Raw genomic sequence first — 21,071 nt, forward strand, 5'->3', positions numbered from 1 at the left:
AAGTCCCATTGTTTCTCTACCTTATTATTTAGTGGAAAACTAGGAATATTTATAAACCATCAAATTACAGAGGTTGTAGTTAATTTTATTATGAAAATATATGTATAATAATAATCAATAATAATCGAAAGCTACAACGGAACATAATAAATAGTTTATCGTTATATAAAAAAGAAAACAGGTAATACTGTAATACGCTTGTAAATATAAACTTAACATGGCCCTTGTTACAATTGCCGCTAATCTGAAACACCGAATATTTCATGATTCCCGCGATTTCATATTGCAGCAATGAGCTCCTTTATCGTTGACCCTTTTGCCTTGCATAAAGCTGCGAACAATTGTTTCTGACTTGTTTCCCGTTCGAGTTTCTTTGATATTTCATGTCCTCTATTTGTAATAACAACCGGAACTCCAGCTAATCGAGCTGCATTGAAACCGTACGACTTTGGACAAGCTCCTTCGCTCAGTTTATATAAGAATGTTACCGTTTCCTGAGTTACTTTATCCTCTTCCTCGTTTTCTACCATACATGCCTGAAAAAATGAATAATAAGAATTACAGTTGAAAAGCTGAATAAATTGTTCAAAATGCAAACCATATGAGCCAATGTAATGTCCTTATTATCTTCATAGTCTTCTACTAAAGAATGATAATGCGTTGAGAATAATGTACGACATTTCAATTTTGTAAGGGCATCTACAACCGAGGCAGCTATTGCTGTTCCATCGTACGTCGACGTACCACGACCTGTGAAATATTTTCAATTAACATATTTGTTTTTCTATCAAGGTTGTAATCGAGAGAACTTACCCAATTCGTCGAGTAAAACTAAGGAATATGGTGTAGCGTGCTGCAATATCGCGGCAGTTTCGGTTAACTCTACTAAGAATGTACTCTGACCAGCCAGAATATCGTCATTTGCTCCCAATCTTGTGAAAATACGATCTACCAGCGTTAAACGACAAGAAGCTGCAGGGACGTAACTTCCCTATAAGTCATAAAAGTCATCTTTCCTGTCTACATATAATATACCATCAATTTCACAGAAATACAACTAACAATTTGTGCCATTATGGTAAGAAGTGCAGCCTGACGCATCAATGTTGATTTACCACCCATATTTGGTCCAGTTAGGATCATAAATAAAGCATGATCTCCCGTTCCTAATAAAATATCGTTTGGTATGAAGGTGTCAGAGACAATGCATGGATGTCGTCCCTCTCGGATATCAATGAATATCTGCAAAATAGGTAAGGATTTTTAGTTTTCATAAATAAAACAATTTTGATTATATAAAACTACCTCTTCATCTGTATCATCGCTAATTTCTGGTACACACATATCTCCACTAAGAGCATATTCTGACAAAGAAATCAATACGTCCAACACTGCTAGTTTATAAACAGCCATGTTCCACATATCATATTTCTCACTAAATTGTGCAAATATTCTTCTGTTTAGATCTTTTAATACTTTGTCCTTGTGTTCTTCGGCGTTTATCTGTCGGCTCAAAAGTTCCTGAAAAATTCATTTAAATTAAGTATTTTTTAACGCGTTATACGATGATGTTGTCAGTAAGAAAAATAAAACCTTGGCCTCAGCAGTATAATAACGCTTGAATCCTTTTCTCTGTGACTGAAGTTCATATCCTGAACCAACTTTCTTCACTTGCGAATCTGGAATCTCGATTTGATAACGTTTCTTATCACTTCCGTGGAATGTAACTTTCACACCAAAATGCCGTCTTTGCATTTCCAGATATTGTTCCGCGTCTTTCTTTATTTCTGCTAATTCCATTAAAACGGAATCATATTCGTCATCGACTCCTTTCTTTGGTATAATACAACCTACTTTTTTGGCCTCTTCATGATCGAACGCAGTCTAAACATACATATATTCCAAAATTATATCTTGTGCAATGTTAAAAATAAATGATATTAATTACCTTGAAATAATCCAACGAATCTCTTAATGAAGGAAATTCACCATCCGGTTCTGTTTTAGTGCACTGTTTTATTAATTCACTGTTGAAATCTAGAAAATAGAAATTATTTCCGATTCCGGTATATTAATGATGACTAAAAATTATGTAGAACATATTTAAGATACACACCTTCAAATAAAGCAACGACTTTTAATACATCCTCGAAACTACTAAGAGTAGTAGTGAAACCCAGAATTTTCCTCTTCGAATACGTTTGACCTTCGAACATAATTGCTCTGCCATCAGGATGGTTATTCATTCGTGCTAGATTTCCTTGAGCATGTATCCTAGTATTATACATTTATATATGTATATTAAACAATTCAACAAAATATTTATTTTACTCTGTAATAATGATTTTTATCTCACTTGCTTAACAATCTTTCAAGGTCAGGGAGACTAGCTAATATACTACGGGCATTTTGTACCACATCTGTACGGTCCATTAATTCTTGTATAGCTTCTTGACGCTGAAGTATAACATTTTTGCGGCAGGATGGTCTACAGATCCATTCACGCAACAATCTATAACCAAGTTTAATTAGAACGATATAAAATAATTATTTTAATCTAATCTATACCTTTTTCCAAAAGAAGTGCAACAACGATCCAGCGTTTTCATTAAAGATCCTTCACCAAAAATTCTCAAGTTGTTAATAGTGACTGCATCTAGAATCTAACAATCATAATTATCATATGTGTATAATATCAAATATCTAATTGGATGAAATGTATAATTACCATATTATTCGCGAACTTCGAACCTGTAGAAGTTACACTTTTCGAGAAATCTGGTGGAGTATATGATTTGAAACGTCCTTGCGCAAGTAACTGTTGCTCAAGAAAATAGTCTTTAAGTAAATATATGCATCCTCCTAGAGCGTGTATTGCTAACTCTTTATCATCAGCTGGAGTTAAACCTAAACTGTCTCCTACATAAGAAGAAACGATTGAATATTAACAAAAATTCGACTTTACATTTGTGATATTACTTACCCTCATTAAGATACGGTTTTAAACCTTCAGGCCATGAAAATTCTGCATCTCCTTTCTTGAAATATTCTCCCTCGTGAAGATTCTACAAGAGTATTTGAATAAGTAACATGATTTTGAAACACTGAAAGGTGCGTTGATATTAAGCTTACTTTTAACGTAGTTGAAGATGACCAAAACTGAGATTCGCGAAGAAGCGGTTCTTTGATGCATGTCGCTAAAGTATTATTTAAAATTTGCAATGTTTTTTGAGACAAATTTCCACGCTCATAGACAACCTAAAACAGAATAAACACATTAAAATTGATATATTAAGTTAAGGAGTAACAGAGCGCTTACGTGGACAGGTGGATGATGAGCAAATAAAGTCAATAGTTTAGAGCCGCAACGATCATCTTCAAATTGTCCAAGATAGAAGTCTCCTATTGTAGTATCCAAAAAGCACACTCCATAATGAGATATACCTGAACCAGAGGGGCATTTTTCAACAAGTGATAACAAATAATTGGAATTCGGTGTCGATGCTTCTACGTCCAATGCAGTGTATACTCTTGTACCCCTGGTACTTATTTGACAAATTTCTCTTTTAACGACCTTGTCAAATTTTGTTAATTTACTCACTGAAAAATACACAAGATTAAGAATCCTTTTAACATAAATAAAATGTATTTATTTATAAACTGTCTCACTTTTACTGCAACGTTGTGCCATCATTTCTGGGTTCTCGGTTTGTTCTACTCTAGCTACTTTATATCCTTTCTCTATAAGACTCGACGAGAAACGACCATACCCGATTTCAGGAAACCCAGAATGCGCAAATTCACCCTGTAATTAGTTAAAATCGTTATGATATTGTAAATGTTTGAAGAATAATTGGATAACTTACTCTCATATAGGTAAGATTAAGCTCATTGACGCCGATAACAGCATCCATATGATACAATTCATAAAACTTTCCTACTTTGAAGAAAAGAACGCAATCGAAATGTTTGCTTTTCAATTCCCACCACTGTCTCATTGCCTGCAAAAATCCAGTCTTAGAAAATCTGATACCATATTTATGAACTAAATTTAAGAATATATCTTACTGGAGTCTGTTGATTTAAAAAGTCTAAGGGAACATAAACAGTTCTAGGATCATAATCTGGATCATTTGATGGTTTTCTATTGATATCTCTTATTTTATTTGGTTGCAGGAAATCATATTTTAAATGTCGCCAAGATTCCACAGTGTTATTTGAGCTTTGTATTTGATTTTGTTGAGATAGTGTTGATTCCTTCTTATTCTAATGAAAATCAGATTGAATTAATTACATAAGTTGTAATTTAATAAAGTAAAATAATCTGTAATCATATACTCACTTCTTTAGGATTTCTTTTTGTTCTTCCTCCTTGATGCTTCTTCTCAGTAGGAATAGGTTTCTTTTTTTTCTAAAATATAACTTGCATTTAATAATCAGCACTTACATTTTATAAATATTGCTAATGTTTTACCTCTGGTGTTTCTTCTTCACTTGCACTCTCTAGTTCACTTTCAGGGTCTCCTTCAGATCCAGTATCAGACTCTTCTGATTCATGCTCTGTATTTATACGAAAGATTAAATTAGATTATGTTTCACTGATAATAAATTACAATAATAGTTAGGTTTAATATAGACCAGGTTTAAACTCATCCCCAGAATCTTCTCCAGAATCAACCTCAGGAATAATTAATCTTCGTTTCTTTGGTTGTGTTAGTTCAATCTCCTTTGCCTGGTCTTCTTCTTCATCATCTTTGTAAACTCTTTTTCTGTCTTCAGCATTCTTATTCTCTTTTCCTTTGCTTGGAGTTTTGTCTGTGCATACATGTTAAAACTTAATTACTTTTTACAGCATTTACAACTTCAAATACGTTTCGAAAATTATTTTTATCTTTTTTAAATACATAAGAAAGATTATTAATATAACTGATAAATTAAATTAAGTATTCAAATACAAAATATACCTTTGTCCTTTTGTTCTCTTCTCCGTTTCGGTGTTGAAGGTTTTTCAGCCGGTACCGATTTATTGTTCGATTGTTTCGGAGTTTTTGGTGAAGTAAAGTAATTATACAATGTATTTACTTTAGACATAATGTTTTTTGTAAATAATCCAGAAATTATATAATATTATTCGTTTACATAAATCTTTTTCCAATGCGAATATGTCTTGTACAGCCACATGTGTATCAAAATCCCGGCAAAATTTTGGTTTTCATAAACTCGTTGAAATAAGATACTGCGTTCTTAAACACTATACTATTTGATTGAAGAAATTAAATTAAAATTATACAAATTGACTTTCAATAATATATTTATATAGAATGAAATGTCTGCAATCAATTGGAATAATATGCAAAGTATATTCAAATTGCAAATTTTGTTTCCTAGTGGCATTGTTGAGAATAATATTTCTTTTAGAGAATTTCATTCGTCCAGCTGTCAAAATAACTTTTCATATTGGTGCTCCTGTCTGAAGAAAACAATAATGGCGTATTCGGTGAACGTTTCCGTGGAAGCACCGATCGAGAATCAGATTCAAGAAATTACTTATGATGGCCAAGAAATTTATCAAGCGTACGTAGCTTATTCATTAAGAATTTACAATTATGAATTAATCAATTAGATGAAAATTAAATAAATTAGCTATACATTTTATCCAACCTCAACATTAGTGCAACGTTTTTATTTACATCTTGTATTATGTCTTACTAAATTAAACTATTTGCTCGTTTTCAGACCTCTTACACTCTCTGAAAACTTGGCAAAAATCGCGCAAAAAATTGACTTCAGCAAAGCCAATGGAGAAGACATTAAGAAAGAATCTGAAGGTGGAGAAAAGGGCGAAGAAGACACAAAAGACTCAGCTTCTTACCAGTTGTCCTTATGGCCATGGGATAGCGTTAGAAATAAATTGAGGTTTCACACATTATTTCATCATTATTTATACATATTTAGTTTCAGAATAAAAGCTATAGTTTTATTATCATTTGTAGGAATGCATTAACAGAAGTATGCGTATTGGCAGATGTTCTTGCAATTGCAAAAGAAAAACATTATATGGTTCTTGATCCTGTTCCCCAAGATCCAGTAGAAGTAAAGTCTATGATACCAGTTTATGCCAGAAAGAAAGCATTAGCTGGAGCAGCCTCTGTTATTATGATGGGTGCTGATAGATTGAAGAATTGTCAGAATGAGTTAGCTAGAAATAGAACAACTCCAGATTTTCATATTGAATTACTGAGATTGAGGCAAAACTGGCGTTTGAAGAAAGTTTCTAATTCGATCATTGGTGACCTTAGTTATAGAACAGGTTTGTAATTATGCTTTACACACTGTAAGTCATTATTGAAAAAATTACACTAATTTCATGAATGTTTATAGCTGGTTCCAAATTTCCTCAAACTGGTATGTTTGAAGTTACAAAAGCAGAAGAAGAAGAAAAGAGTAGTAATAGTCCACCAGCTTCTCCTAGCACTGGTAATAATATATCGGGTCAGACTCATCCTCCAAATTCTAAGGCTTCTGCACTGAGAGTTACCATACCTAGCGAATTGCAAGGTGTTGCTTATATCAAAGTATTATGTCAGAAAGGTAAATATACATATAACATGCTTATGCTTTATATAATACTGAAATAAAACATTATCTTTTAGATCAAGAAGATCTATGCAGTGCAAATATTAGTTTACTTAATAATAGTGCACATAGTTCAAATGCAGACATGCATTGGCAACAGAAATTAGAGGCTGCGCAAAACGTTTTATTTTGTAAAGAACTATTTAGTCAACTAGCAAGAGAAGCGGTGCATTTACGGGCGCCTATACCTCACATGGTTGTTGGTAATCAAATAATGGCAACGGTAATTTCTATTTCTTTGTGATTGGGATGTGTAGCGCACAGGGTATTCTACAAGTTTCATTTAATTTTAGGTACTTCCTGGAATTCAGTTAATTATAGGACTTTGTCATAGTACAGGAAACGAGAAAAAACCTGCTGTTCCACCTCCTCATAAGATTGATCACGATCATGTATTGGAACATTCACTACATCAATTACTACGTGAAGTACATCACAAAAACACTCACCATCCATTTCCACATCCTTCCTCAGGTCCTCTTGGCCCTAGTAAACGAAGATGCTTAGCTGGTCCAACTGCCGCCGATAGACACGAACTCTTAGAAATGACAAAAAGTCAAACTCTTTTAGAACAAATTATCCAACAAGCTCAACATTTCTTTATGCGGCGACGTACCGAATACGTTTTAGACACAATAGCGAAAGAAGTTAAAGATCCTTTAATCGTTTCTCATTGGAATGCATTGAATTCTCCTACACAGTCTTGCGTGAAAATTAACATTTTAACCCATGGATACGATACCGTATGTCGGACGTCACTTGTTGTTCATGTGGGAGAAAGGTCTTTAAAGTGTGTTTGTCGTGACGGTAGAGTAATGCATATGAGTTACGAACCTCAGGAATTACGAGACTTAATATTTTGTCAGGTAGATTATTATATTTCTTTTTATTGTTTCAATTGATGTGGAACATTTATAAATATATGCTACATTATTCTAGATTTATCAGCACCAAATAACAGCAGTACAATCGTTAGCAAAGTGTATGGGGTGGCAGTTTTTAGCCAACAGTTCGCATCTTGGTTTGGGTGCAGTTGAACCTCTAGGAAATGCTAGCAGTTGTATTTTGGCTTCACCAATAGGCGACAGGTAAGCATTTGTTTCTTTTTTATTTATTGAAACTTAAAATTTATTAACAGGTAAATATTATTCGGGATTCTAGGATGATAGCCGTTAGATGCGAACCACAAACAGGAGTACAAGTAGCAATAGCTCATTCCCCTAGGAAAGACTTTTTCCCAGGACAGTTAGTAAGAGAAAGAAAATGGGAAAACTTAGGTGGCTCTTTTAAGGAAGTTCGATGGGATAAAATGGAAGGAAAGAACTTTTTAAATAAAATGGAGTTACTCATGGCTTCATTAACAAGCTCCTAAATTTGATCAATGACTGATTAGGAATGTAATTGTCCCACAGGGTGAAAACATATTTTTAGATTTTATTTTGCATCTGAATACACACATTAGTTGTATAAATACTACGTGAATTTATCCAAGCTGTGTTTCATATCTGTGATTAATATTGTTTTTCAATTTTATATTTGAATGTCTTAACATGCTTGAACATTCTTTTCCTGAAATAAAATAGCACTTAAAATATTCTTACATTTATTTCAATTTTAGTAACAACAATTTATTTCATCCTGTGGTATTTGTTATTTGGAATAAGGATTACAATTAAATATATCTTTGGTTGTATAAAAATGGTTTTTATTTGAGTGACATATGAAATGTAATATGAATTGAGTAATAAATCATCATGAAATGGTAAGTGAAACACAATGCCAAATATACAGATGTGTATATTGAACACCTAAATTACAAATGTTAATGGATTTTATATGTATATACAAAGACTACTGAACAATTCCTTATGTATTATCATTTGTATAACCTTTTTGAATAATTTGGTTTTAGATATAAGTCTTGAATTAATGCACAAATTTACTCTTTGTCCAATAGAACATGTACATGTATACATGCATACACACATTCTTAAATATGTACATTCATACTCAGTTTCTTTTTGTTTCTCTGAAATACAAGAGGATATTGTACGTTTTAGTACAATTAAATTTTGTATCGAAATATCTTGATTTAGTTACACATTTGTTCCAGTGGATTAAGGGACGGACTAGCAGCTTAACCACAGAATTCTGTGCTAGAACGTATTGAGATTTAATAGAACAAATTATCCCAGGAAATCTTTTCAAAATGGATTCAACTACATACTTTCAATACATAAGAAGCATTTATATTTTGAACAATGATTAATACTGATACACTTAACATATTTTTTATCCCCTGGATTTGTACAAATATATTCCTGATCACCCTTGGCTCTTTAATATCAAAGAATAAGATATGATTTGTTAATTTAACATCATACGTTCTTACACATAGTGTATATTAGAATAGTAAACAATTTTTTTTATAGAATAATACCTTAAAAAAACGTTTGTCATTCTGTGATGTTCACTTTTGCTTCAACTTTCTCATCAATGTTTTCATTCTCACTTTCTTGTAAAACAGTGAGCTATGTTTTGAGCTCTGCCACCCACAACTTTGAATGCAAGTGCAGTTGTCATTATCAAAACCACATAAGCAGATAAAGTAGTGGCTATATAAGTTTGATATACATTTAACAAGGTCATACATGACACAAACAAATGTGAGCCAACAACCCAAATAACTTGTCCCCAATTTTGTTTGTCAAGAGCAGAAAAGAATATAACGCCCCAAAATGTATGGAGCAGAACAAAGCACAGAGTGGTGGCTGCTGATATTATAAAAAAGTACTCTGTGCCTTGTCTAAGTCCCATAGTTCCAGGCCCAACTGCATCTGCTAGGACGTTAACTAGAGCAAAGGCACCGCTCATAAAACCAAAACCTAAACCGCACACATAGGCGAATACGTGTCTGCTATCTGCTACATGTGTCGTTGTTACTTTTTCTAAGCCTCTCTCAGCTTTCCTCAGTACCCAATATAAGAGATACCTATGTGCAATAAAAAAGTTAAAATATATATTGTTTAAGTGAAGTATAATGAAAACAGAATATATAATCGAATATGAAATATGTTTTGTAAATATTTGAATCACCTGAATGCTTCTTGAAACAACACAGAAAACACCAGTCCAAATGCAAGGTGATTTTGAAGTGGTACCACAGCATACCATACAATCGACGATAACAATAAAGAAATAAGCCAAAAGAAGGCACTTGCTATTAGTATAATAATTCTAATGGGTTCGGTCGCAACGGTGAATGTAAACATAGCTAATGGTGGGCCAAAGGCCAAAAAGGCACAACCAAAAAAATCCATAACTGTCATTTTTAACGTGAGTAGTGCCAAATCACTTTTTATATTATAATATCACGTTAATCAGATCGCTTTAAAATGCTAAATGTTCATAACCTTATGAAGCCTTTGCACGGCTTGAAAATGACTTCTTAGAGGGTACATTTATTTCCCTCACTAGTTATAGAAATACGAAAAAAGCGATAATAATGGAATCAAAGTCGCGTGAATCACGACAGTGACGAAACCCTTGGCACACGCTACGCGGAGTTTTCCTTAAAAAAATGTAAACTTCTCGATAGAGAATTTCGATGTATCGATAAGCTGTATTCGATGTAGCGATATTGCCCAAATTCTTTGGGCCAAATGCACATGAAATGTCTTAACAAATTCTTTGTCATGAAAATCTCCTTCATTAATTTCTATCGTAACAAATATGCATACACGAGTATGTACATAGATAGAAATTATCATTTATAAGAAATTATCACTTATCAAATGAAAATTTATAAAAGATAAAGATAAAAGATAAAAGATTTTCTGAGTTTTATTTATAATTTCTTTTATACACAAAAGAAGGGTTCTTTAAATTCGTGTCACATTACTGTCGACATCGATTATACTCCTATGAAATGATCGAGCTCTCGCGCATTTTCTTTCGGCCCTGCGTGTGTATACATTCGCTCAGCTGTTCTGATTAGAAGTGATCGCAGCTCATCTGATTGCACAAATTCTCGAAGCTTTGGAATTTATTTTTAGCACACGTGCCATGTCGGTTTGGTATGATCCTCGTGGATTTTTGCTGCGTAAGAGCATGTTATTCGGTGTTTGATTCGGTCGATATACGAACGTTTCTCGCTGATTTAACAAACTCGCTCGCTCTTCACGTTAGTTATCACAAGTTTGACATTAATCCGAGATCGATGTGCCCCGCAAATTGACGCTCAATTTTCACCGTGATAGTTAAGGATTAACCATGAAGAAGACACGATCGAATATTTTTCATGATATTTATTACCAGCCATACGATGATTGTACCAGGATGAAGCTTTACTCTAGCAGTAAAGGTATTCTAAATAATGTATTTCAAAGCAAAAATTTCCGATAACGTCATTGTGAAGTGAAACACTGTAATGTACAGAACTTTTTTTGTTTAAAACGTAAATAGATTATTGAAATTCATTTCAATCCTCGTTTAAATATAAATATTATAGTTTACTTAAATAGTAGTGAAAAGACTATTATGTTTTTTTACAATCTTTATATTTTGTTTTGTGTCAATACGTTCCAGCAAGTCTTCAAATGGTGCAGCGTATGGCATTATTAAAAAGATTAAAAGTTCATAATGGTTGTGTAAACTCTGTTTGTTGGAATGCTACCGGTGATTTGATATTATCTGGTAGCGATGATCAACACCTTGTACTTACGAATGCTTATAATTATGAGGTAAGTGTTTATCACCAATATACATATGTTTTTACATTTAATCGTGTTAAGAGCTTGTTTAAAGAAATAGATGACAATTTTCTATAAATTATAGCTGTGTAAAGTATTACTGATGTTTGCACAATATTTTATTATTAGTTATTCTTGTTATATATTATTAATTTTGAAGAAAAAAGATTTATAAGCAAATTAATTGTATAACATGTTCAATGTATGATAAATAATGTTACTATTTGTTGCATTAAGATATACATATATTTATGAGTCTTGTAAAATTTTGTGCCAGGGTTATTTATAATTTTCACCTTTGACAAAGCACATTTTAGAGATGAACACATTCTTTGTTCTTCCATGTGTTATTACATTTTAATTTCATTTGATACAATAGTGATAATTTTAATATTTTTATGTCTTACGTCTATAATAGTACATACTTCATATATTAATTGAAGCCAAATAGAGGCAATTTATTGTTAATAAATTTATTGAATTAAATTCCAATTAAAGAAATAAATTTAATAGAACTTCTAAATCTAATTTTGATATAAATTATCATTATTTCTAATTTGATATTTATATGTTATTGTAGTATTATCATAAAATAAGATTTTCTTTCTTTGTTTCTATATAATGAGAATCTATTATGTAAGATTGATTGGCACCAAATTCATTGAAAAGAAAGTATACTCAAGGAAGTTACATTGGCAATAAACCTTTTTCAAGGAAATATTGTAGATAGTTAATTCTAGTCAAGGTCTAACATTGACATAGATAGAATTGCAGAAGCTTTGCCAAATGAACAAAAACTTATGTGCATGATGTATGCAGTGCTAATTTTATCATTTAGATCCATCAATCTAGAACTACCTTATTAATTAAACAGAATAAGAAGTTTTACTCGTTTAATAAAGAAAATTATGTCAATAATAAAAAGAAAGATTATGCCAAAGATTAGTGGATCCTTTTTATATTATTGTTTTTATATTACAGGTGTTAACAGATTGTAAAACCAGTCATAGAGCTAACATATTTAGTGCAAAGTTTTTGCCTAATAGTGGAGATCATCGAATAGTTTCATGTAGCGGCGATGGCATTATTTTGTATACAGGTGATAATCTGATAATTTTTTATTTATCACAATGTATTAGTTCAGCTTGACTGGTTTATAACAATAAAACCTTAACGCTTGCTTGCAGATTTAATGAGAAGGACTAAAACATTTCATAATCAATTTAATTGTCATAGTGGTACTACTTATGAAATAGCAACAATACCTGGCGAACCACATAATTTTCTAAGTTGTGGGGAAGATGGAAGCGTAAGATGGTTTGATTTAAGAATAAAAGATAAATGTAGTGCACCCAGATGTACAGAGGTAAATGAATGAATTACAAAAGTCACATAAAATATGGAAGTATATTCATTGCATTTAATGTTCCTACAGGATGTATTAATTTCATGCGAAAGAGCTATAACTGCCTTATCAGTAAACCTCACTTCACCCCATCAAATAGCAATCGGTTGTTCTGATAGTACTGTTAGAATATTTGATAGAAGAACACTTGGCACACCAGCTACTGGTAACTACAGTGTTTCATTTACTTAAATGATCTAACAATATTCAGGAAAACTTAGATATTGAACAATTTTCTAGGCTGGACAGACAAGGCTAGAGCAGTAAGGCCTATATGCAGTTTCACTGTTCCAGAATTTGAAGGAAATTCTCATAGAATAACATCCTTAAATTACAGTCCCGATGGGCAAGATGTGCTTGTTAGTTACAGTAGTGATCACCTTTACCTGTTCAATGTGAAGGTATTCAAAATATATCCTTTTCTTTTGTCAGCAAAGTAAATGTATTAAATAATTATTTAATGTAGGATCAAGCTAGTGTACACTTGAAAAAAAGTATTGGCACAGGAAAAGGAATGGGTAAAAAGAAAAGGTTACGCTCACCGTTACCGGTACGTAGATTAAGACTCAGGGGTGACTGGTCTGATACTGGTCCCGATGCTCGACCTGAATGCGAAGGTGGTCGACGTAGTGGGACAGGTACATTACGATTATTATATTTTTTTTCGTCACCTTCTTCGTGCAGTAAAACATATACTTAACTGTGTTTTAGAAATTGCTCAAGCCAGGCCAGTTCTTCATACGTCGTTGATGCAAAGAATGACAGATGTTCTCAGTAGAATGTTAAATGATCCAGCCACCAGGGCAGCGTTGTGCGGTGGCGGTGAGGATAGTTTGGAAGGTGTAATTGATAATCAAGAAAACGCGCAAAATAACAACGAAAATGTCACGGAATCCACCGAGGAAAGGCATAACGAAACTGAAGGAACAGAAAGAACTTCAGCTCAGAGTAATCAGGAAACAGGTAGTTGACTATATTTTATTTGAAATATATGTATTTAAATTAAGTTATAGCGATAAATAAAGCAAAACTATATAGATATTTCAGAACAACCCACTGACAGATCCGAACATCCAAGTTGTAGTGGTACACAAAGTAAACCTGAAACAAGTTATTCCGCGGAAACGAAAGAAGAAGCATCATCGGAAACTATGCCTTCTAATGAAACAACCGATGAAACATCAGTTGAATGCAAATCGTATGTTCCTATGGAAACTGAATCTAGTCAAGTAGAATCACAAAAGTGTTCTGTCCAGCCTTGTTCTTCGCGCGATGCGGATAATTCCAACGATGCTCCGGAAGAAGATCAAGTTAGTAGCGACGATTCACCGTGTACCAGTATGGGAAATAAACAAGAAGGTCACATGATGAAAAACCTTCAAGATAGACTAACGAAAATGAGAGTTGGTTTTCTTGAAAAGTACGATACCAGTTGCTAAATAAGTAACGTTAACGCTTTGGTAGGATATTTTCATTCTTCTCTGTCTTATTTATAGACACGGTAGCGAGCCTGCTGTGAGTTTAACTTATACAGACAAAAGTTCAACGAGTGCTACGATATCTCTCGGTGTAGCTGATGAAATGATTCGCGATGGTTATCATGCAGGTAATTGCTATCGATTTTCAGTATCTTTTAAATTCTCTTTCTAATGGAATGTTTTTCGTAGGACCATCTGGAAGTTGCAGCAGCGGAACATTCTCTGGCAGAAATCATGACAAACACATACGATATAACAATACACAAGAAAGTGAGTATATCGATGTAAATAGATGTGTATCTTTAACAAGATCAGAAATCATGTGTTATCTTCTTGACAGAGACTGATGAAAGTGATTTTACTGATAGTGACGACGAAGATATACAGTCCGGAGAAAGGTATATTATAAAACATTTGAATTTTATAATGGAAACCTTCTTCTGTACAATGTTCGTATGAAAGAGAAAGAAGAGTTATGCACACATTTCTTTTTTCCTTGTTTAATTTAGATTAAGAAATACAATGGAAACAGACATGGACGAAGCCGTCGGCAATGCTCGGTCGCGTCGAGGATCTGCGACCTTTGATAAACAGTGCGTAACGGAGCTTCGCGTGAAGCAAAAATATATGGGGCATCGCAATGCTAGGTATACTTTCTCATTCGTTATTGTGATAACTTTATTTTGATGATCACCAACAATTAACGCAATTCATGCGCAATATTTATGTCGTAAACCTTGAGAAGGCTGTATAATCAAAACTTTGTGACTAAAAGATTAACAGAATCATTCTTTTTTTTTTTCTTTCATCATAAAAATCTTTTTTTAATCGGATAAGTTTTGTTGGGTGATGACAATAAGAAGCGTGGTAAAATTTTTACTATTTTAGCCAAATTTTGTTGGAGTTAACAATAACGTTAACTTACCGAGTGTTCTACTCGTCTTTGAATGTACGTGAGATGTTTGATCAATCGGAAACCAAAGTTTTTGACTTGTCAAGTTCCGAAAAAGCCTTCGAGCGGACTGGGCCATTCCGTACAAGCCCGCCATATTATCTGATCAGTTGGCCTTCCCTCGTTTGACTCTAGTTTCTTTAGGACTATGATCAAGGAGGCGAACTTCTGGGGCAACGATTTCGTCATGTCGGGTAGTGATTGTGGCCACGTCTTTGTATGGGAGAAGGACACGGCGAGATTGTGTATGTTACTCGAAGCTGATCAACACGTGGTGAACTGTTTGCAACCGCATCCCTACTTGCCTTTGTTGGCTACCGCTGGTATTGATTACGACGTTAAACTCTGGGCACCGATAAACGAGGAATCTAGTTTCGACGAAAAGTTTGCCGAGGATGTAAGTCACATTGAGAGCGTACCTTATCGGGCACGTTACAAACAACGATAAGACATATACTTTTTTTTTTTTCACGCTGTTAATGTTTACAGCTAAAAAAGAGGAACGCAGTCATGTTGGAAGAGACCAAAGATACAATGACTGTACCTGCTGTATTTATGATCAGAATGCTGGCATGTCTCAATCAGATACGCAGAGGTAGTGAACATTTATAATAATACTTCCCCAAGACCTACTGATAGTACGCTACACTAGTAAATGACCAACGATACGTAAATTAAGAATAATATTACCGAGGAATTTGGCAGCTTTTCTTGTTACGTGCAGGTATTCAAGTACATAACGGTGTATAGAATTTTATCTGACTATATTTCCCACGTTGTGAATGTGTCTAGCTTTTATTATTTCACCATTTACAACCATTAAATTTTCATCGTATTCAAATTTCTTTTTTTTAATTATATATATATATATATATATCTATCTATATCTTTATTTTTTTTTAGCATTATATAAAGATACTTGTGGTGATGTATCAGGTACACACACACTTGTTTGCAATTTAATGAATACAGATGTATAATATCGTTAAAGCTTATCAAATTTTATGTTGTATAAAGTTTAAGGGGAAAAGTCTCCGAGAAGATCTCGGAGTAAAGTACAAAGTCTTAACTTATTTCTAAGCCGTAGAGGCTAAGTATTATAAATAAAACAAAAGGCATAAATAGAAAACTGAACAATAAACGTAATAACTAACAATGAAGATAAAAAACAGATTTTGTAATTTTTTATGCTACTAAAGAAAATTTTCATATATATATATACATAAGATAGATAGATAGATAGATAGAGAAAGAGAGAGAGAAGAAAATACTGATGGAACAACATGTACGTGTAATGTCGCGTCGGTATTACTATCTAAAAATTATTGTAGCGATGAAAATAAAGTTTTTAATCAAAACACAAGAAAAATATCTTTAATACACCAGGAAATGCGTGTTGAATTGTCTTTTTTTTTCTTTTTTTTTCTTTTTTCTTTTAGTTTATCATTGCAATGAAGAAGAAACGTGAACGAGTATAGTTACATTGCGTTCTTTGTTTACTCAATAAATAGTGTTAAAATGATATTGTTTATATTGTAACAGTGCAAACAGGTATCTTATACCATATTTTATAAACACATATTCCATCATCTTTCTTTATTTCCCAATGTCACGTAATATAATCAAGGAAAATTCCGAATCAGTATCGTTAATTTTCTTCATTAATTCATGATAATCACGTTTAAAATTAGTGAATTCAATCGATAACGATCATTCGATTAAACTTATCTGTACTAATCATTTTAAATATCCAAACAATGTGTGTGTACTCATATATCAGATTTTTCTTGTAATTGTATTAAACACTCTGATCTCTCTTCTCACTATGTCACATTCAAATGAAGCTATGAAAGAAATTCATAACTTTCTACTAGAAGTACCTGCTACCCTTTCTGTATCAATTTTTTTTGTTTTCTTTTTCAAAACAAACACGACATTCTGTTCGTGAAGAATGCACTAAAACGTCTTGCTAACTTCGATCAACATTCCTCTGTTAGAGAAAGCAAACAAGTAGCTCTATCGTTAGGCGCTTACCCCGGTAGAAACGAGATATTACAGAATAATTCCGGTTCTTTTGTAGGACGCGGTCGGAACAGGCGGAGGGGCGGCGATGAGAGCGGTGAATTAAGAGGTGGCTAAGCCGTTTTCGACGATAATGCCGATTGTGGGGAAAAAAGCGTCAATCCGATCCGAGGACGACTCCAACAAAAGCATCTTATCAACGTCGACGACTGACAATTGATTAGAAAAGTTCCAGCAATTACAGCTATAAAAAAAAAAAGAAATGGAAAAAAATAGAAATCTATATTTATGATTTATCGTTACAAAAATAATTGAACGAATATTTAATCTGATAAGCTTTGAGTACCGTATCATTATTGGTGAGAGATAAGCCGTTTCTTTTGTTTTCTCTTCTCTGTCGGTTCCTTTTTCGTCCTTGTTCTATTTATAACGCGTTTCGCATAAGTTACATGTACTTTGTTTTGCCGACTTGTATGAAAGTTACGAAGGCTTTTTCCCTTTCGTTTTTCTGTTTTTTTTTTCTTTTTTATATACGGACATTTCAATGACATTATTATTTTGAATGGAACCACGTTATTCAGCGTTTCAAGACGCATTTAATAACGCGAAGATAAGACACGCGCTTACGAGCAAATCACGAGATTTTTCTAGGTGAATACAAATGTGAAAGATACAGAGTTCAATTGTTGTTGTTAATTTTTTATAGAGTAATGTGATTATTAATTACAAAGTAGTGCGATTAAAACAAACGTATCTGGTTCCATTTAAAGCACGAAACGTGTTAAAATACATTTATCTTTTTCTTTTAGATAGTAGAGTAATACATTTCTGTGTCGTTGATAATTCGAGAAATAAATTATATATGGTGTTTCATAACATGGATGAGTAAATCAATCCATGAATTTTTCAACTAATGAAACCTGTTTTCCTTTTGCTCGTGTAACAAAAAAACCCGGCAATGTTAATTTGATATATTTTCTTATGCTGAAGTATACTCCACATAGTATGAAACACCATGTAAATTCCATATAATTTTTGTAACGCAACGCGTTACTTTCACCTGGTTACCTTGAAATGTAATCTCAACGAATTGAAAACATGTTCTTGAAAGGATTAAGGAAATTTCGCGTGTTTGTTTGTTCTATTTTCTTTTTATCTTCTTGTGTGATTAAACGACAAAAGCTTCGATTAATTAATTCTGTTGTTGTACATTATCGAGCATAGTAGGCTTCCATAGAAAAAATGACGTCAAAACCTTAATTTTGACGATAGTAATATTAAAAGTGATTTAGAAACACAAAATAACATCCTTTTAATTATTAAATGTTACAAAATTTAGTACATAACTGAAAAATACGAATACTAAAGTAAATATTAATTAAAATTTTTCTGCGTAAATGATTATATGCAAGTAGTGGGGAGTCACGGGGCCTTCTACTCCTACATCATTTTCCTTGGGACCCTACCCTGGTATGGACTGGGAACTTGGGAACTCGGGAGAGGCTTGGAAGCCTACCATGCTCAGTGTTGTACAGTGTCTTGTCGAACTGAATAATATAGCTTTTAGATTGTAGATTCGTTCACGCCTAGTTTGCGATGGTGCGTTTGCGATGTAGAGACGCTTTTGCTGGAGAAAAACAAAAGAACGTTTTCTTTTAGATGTTTAGACATTTCAATGAAAATAAAACGAAAAGGTTTATCAAAGGATAACACCGCAGATGAATTATGAAAAAATAGATCATTCATATATTTTTATCACACAGTTCAGGGTGGTTTAGAGCATCCTTATCATTTTTATGTCACATCTTACCTTATCGATTGCGATTCAATCATAATGTTATTGACGGTAGGAATTAAAATCAAAAACTTTGCGCGCAGGTTCGAATCTCGATGTGCCTTTTTATTCTTTTTCGTTATTAAATTTAACTTTTCTATTATATATAAATATATATATATATATTGTGTAAACATAATTGTGGGAAATTTGACAAAATCAAATTTCCAAAACTAGCGAATTGGAATACCTCTTTTATTATCATCTTCACCTGATACAAAATTTCGATTTTATTCACTTCCTGATTCAGTTTCTACGTATGTACTGTAATTCCTGTGTTACAATAATTATATCTACTCTTTAAAGTTACTTATAGGAGTAGGATGTGGGAAAAGCAATGCTAAAACATTAATTTTTGAATTCTTTTTCATAAGATGTTTTTATCGAATAAAGAAAATGGTTTTTACTATGTATCATCTTTAATATTTATTTATTATATAATACTGTTCAATATTACTTGATAATATAACAATTTTTATTTCTAGATCCCGTCAGTGACGGGGCTACAGTAATACAAATTTCAATATATTTTAGAACATTTCACATTTGTTTAATACAATATTCTTGTATCTTATTTGTAACTTATTAAATTAAACTCAATTTTAATAAATATATAAAATGTTCATTCCCGATAGTTCTTTTATTCCAAGCGACGTATGTATGTATGTATGTATGTAAGTATGTAAGTACATACATATTGTACATGCACTCTCAAGCACGTTCGGCGTTCCTTTAGGGAAAATGGTAGTCTAAGCCAGCCATATTTTCATATGTCTATGAAGCCAGCAGAGGGGAAGGTGTCCCCACCACTGAGAGTATGATACCACGAGCCGCCAGGCATTATGCCTAATCCACAGCAGACACTTTTGTATTCAAGAAGTGACCGTGTGCTGTTGGCAACAAATAGCGGATAGCGAATGACGAATAATGAATAATGAATAATGAATAAACGAAATAACGAAAGAAACGAGATTCTACGGCCGCTAATTTTCGGTGGGCGAAAGGGAACCAAAGTTCCCAAAGTACGCCACCCTCGCAGATAATGCATCCTTAAATCTGCTATCAGAGGGAAACTATAAAGAAGAATTACCCGTCTAAAACGCCATCTTAAGCGGAGGCGTCCAAGTACCAATCATACATAGATACATAGAAGAACAAGATTTTCTCAAATAAATAGTTAGTGCCCCTTTTCTGACATTTGAGGGAAATAATAGATAGATAAATAGTTAGTCGCTAAAGCGAGTTGGTTTGTTAATTAACCAATAAAATGAATAATGGCAGCATCAGATGCTCTTACACATGGCCCGAAGAAAGGCCGGCATCGGGTGCGACTTCCGGTATCGGCCACATGCCTGTACCCGAGACGGGGACTTGTGTGCCAGGCAATGAAGGGTTCCACATAAGGTTTCGGAGCCCTCCTACATAAGCTTACATCGACCACCGAAGGGTGTGGATCTACCTGTTAAACATACGTATAGTCTTCATATATTTTCTGCGTTCATTTAATTTGCTGTAACTATCTTACAATTAGCTTATTGAATAAACTCATTAAGGAATTAATGTGGTGATTTTATTCCTCCTAAATGCTCCGTCTCACTACCCTTTTATTTATTATTTTACGCCCTCTTTGTACGCCTCGCAGGAATCAGCCTTTCCAAATGCTTATTATTTTATTCATCATCCCTTTTATTTATTATCTTTCTCTCTTTGTGAGCCTCACGGAGCAGAATCTTGTATTCCTTACATCCCTGTATCCGTCACATCTGTGCATCCCTCACATCACAGCCTTCCTTACATCCCTGCATTCCTTATACCCCTGCAACCCTTACATCCCTGTATCTCTTACATCTCTGTCCCTTACATCCCTGAAATCTTTATATCCCAGCAGCTGGCCCTCTAGCGGCAAAAATTTGAACTAAATTTCGCACGTCGAAACAGCGCCCTCTGGCGGTAGAAAAAGGAACTAAATCTGTGCAAAATTGCTGGCCCTCTG

The 21,071-nt window shown here is 33.4% G+C and overlaps 4 protein-coding genes across 7 annotated transcripts; 2 read left to right on the top strand and 2 right to left on the bottom strand.

Moving 5' to 3' along the window:
- Positions 1 to 64: 64 nt before the first annotated feature.
- Positions 65 to 5,266, bottom strand: Msh6 (DNA mismatch repair protein Msh6). Its single transcript, XM_034318191.2, has 21 exons — positions 4,965 to 5,266; positions 4,639 to 4,815; positions 4,475 to 4,560; positions 4,343 to 4,411; positions 4,069 to 4,266; positions 3,867 to 4,001; positions 3,670 to 3,805; positions 3,320 to 3,600; positions 3,133 to 3,258; positions 2,984 to 3,065; positions 2,729 to 2,919; positions 2,569 to 2,663; positions 2,357 to 2,512; positions 2,117 to 2,274; positions 1,949 to 2,037; positions 1,594 to 1,884; positions 1,306 to 1,521; positions 1,063 to 1,242; positions 814 to 991; positions 599 to 750; positions 65 to 536 (listed from the first exon to the last, which is right to left on the bottom strand). Exons 1-21 carry the CDS (start codon positions 5,089 to 5,091, stop codon positions 279 to 281), a joined length of 3,381 nt encoding a protein of 1,126 aa, XP_034174082.2. The 5' UTR covers positions 5,092 to 5,266; the 3' UTR covers positions 65 to 278.
- Positions 5,267 to 5,419: 153 nt separating this feature from the next.
- MED17 (mediator complex subunit 17) lies at positions 5,420 to 9,991 on the top strand. The gene is made up of 8 exons (XM_034318196.2): positions 5,420 to 5,574; positions 5,737 to 5,916; positions 5,994 to 6,310; positions 6,382 to 6,591; positions 6,654 to 6,859; positions 6,930 to 7,502; positions 7,576 to 7,724; positions 7,798 to 9,991. The coding sequence occupies exons 1-8, from the start codon at positions 5,486 to 5,488 to the stop codon at positions 8,006 to 8,008; spliced, it is 1,935 nt and encodes a 644-aa protein (XP_034174087.1). The 5' UTR covers positions 5,420 to 5,485; the 3' UTR covers positions 8,009 to 9,991.
- Positions 9,077 to 9,965, bottom strand: aph-1 (gamma-secretase subunit Aph-1). The gene is made up of 2 exons (XM_034318205.2): positions 9,733 to 9,965; positions 9,077 to 9,628 (listed from the first exon to the last, which is right to left on the bottom strand). The coding sequence occupies exons 1-2, from the start codon at positions 9,963 to 9,965 to the stop codon at positions 9,145 to 9,147; spliced, it is 717 nt and encodes a 238-aa protein (XP_034174096.1). The 3' UTR covers positions 9,077 to 9,144.
- Positions 9,992 to 10,579: 588 nt separating the features above from the next.
- LOC117601460 (DDB1- and CUL4-associated factor 6) lies at positions 10,580 to 17,771 on the top strand. Of its 4 annotated transcripts, none has more exons than XR_004580717.2 (16): positions 10,580 to 10,999; positions 11,224 to 11,378; positions 12,369 to 12,486; positions 12,575 to 12,753; positions 12,823 to 12,958; positions 13,033 to 13,193; positions 13,259 to 13,430; positions 13,504 to 13,755; positions 13,831 to 14,212; positions 14,289 to 14,398; positions 14,460 to 14,540; positions 14,611 to 14,668; positions 14,780 to 14,917; positions 15,358 to 15,619; positions 15,712 to 15,946; positions 17,303 to 17,771. XR_004580717.2 is itself a non-coding variant. In XM_034318192.2 (16 exons), exons 1-16 carry the CDS (start codon positions 10,909 to 10,911, stop codon positions 17,359 to 17,361), a joined length of 2,460 nt encoding a protein of 819 aa, XP_034174083.2. In that variant the 5' UTR covers positions 10,580 to 10,908; the 3' UTR covers positions 17,362 to 17,771. The 4 variants fall into 4 exon arrangements, 2 of the variants coding, with proteins under 2 accessions (XP_034174083.2, XP_076544697.1); XR_004580716.2 differs by lacking the exon at positions 17,303 to 17,771 and adding an exon at positions 16,126 to 16,603; XM_034318192.2 differs by having other exon boundaries at positions 15,712 to 15,817.
- Positions 17,772 to 21,071: the final 3,300 nt, after the last annotated feature.

This window comes from Osmia lignaria, chromosome 6, assembly GCF_051020975.1.
Source record: "Osmia lignaria lignaria isolate PbOS001 chromosome 6, iyOsmLign1, whole genome shotgun sequence".
NCBI lineage: Eukaryota > Metazoa > Arthropoda > Insecta > Hymenoptera > Megachilidae > Osmia > Osmia lignaria.

Bases quoted from the DNA above. Each gene is read 5' to 3' on its own strand.
- Msh6 (XM_034318191.2), bottom strand. From the start codon at position 5,091: ATGTCTAAAGTAAATACATTGTATAATTACTTTACTTCACCAAAAACT. The intron at 4,816-4,964 runs GTATATTTTGTA...ATGTATGCACAG, and splicing joins AAGAGAACAAAAGGACAAAG to ACAAAACTCCAAGCAAAGGA. The intron at 4,267-4,342 runs GTGAGTATATGA...GATTTTCATTAG, and splicing joins CAAAAAGAAATCCTAAAGAA to AATAAGAAGGAATCAACACT.
- MED17 (XM_034318196.2), top strand. From the start codon at position 5,486: ATGGCGTATTCGGTGAACGTTTCCGTGGAAGCACCGATCGAGAATCAG. The intron at 6,592-6,653 runs GTAAATATACAT...ATTATCTTTTAG, and splicing joins CAAAGTATTATGTCAGAAAG to ATCAAGAAGATCTATGCAGT. The intron at 7,725-7,797 runs GTAAGCATTTGT...TCGGGATTCTAG, and splicing joins GCTTCACCAATAGGCGACAG to GATGATAGCCGTTAGATGCG.
- aph-1 (XM_034318205.2), bottom strand. From the start codon at position 9,965: ATGACAGTTATGGATTTTTTTGGTTGTGCCTTTTTGGCCTTTGGCCCA. The intron at 9,629-9,732 runs GTGATTCAAATA...TATTGCACATAG, and splicing joins TTGTTTCAAGAAGCATTCAG to GTATCTCTTATATTGGGTAC.
- LOC117601460 (XM_034318192.2), top strand. From the start codon at position 10,909: ATGAAGAAGACACGATCGAATATTTTTCATGATATTTATTACCAGCCA. The intron at 12,487-12,574 runs GTGATAATCTGA...GCTTGCTTGCAG, and splicing joins TGGCATTATTTTGTATACAG to ATTTAATGAGAAGGACTAAA. The intron at 15,818-17,302 runs GTAGTGAACATT...GTTCTTTTGTAG, and splicing joins TCTCAATCAGATACGCAGAG to GACGCGGTCGGAACAGGCGG.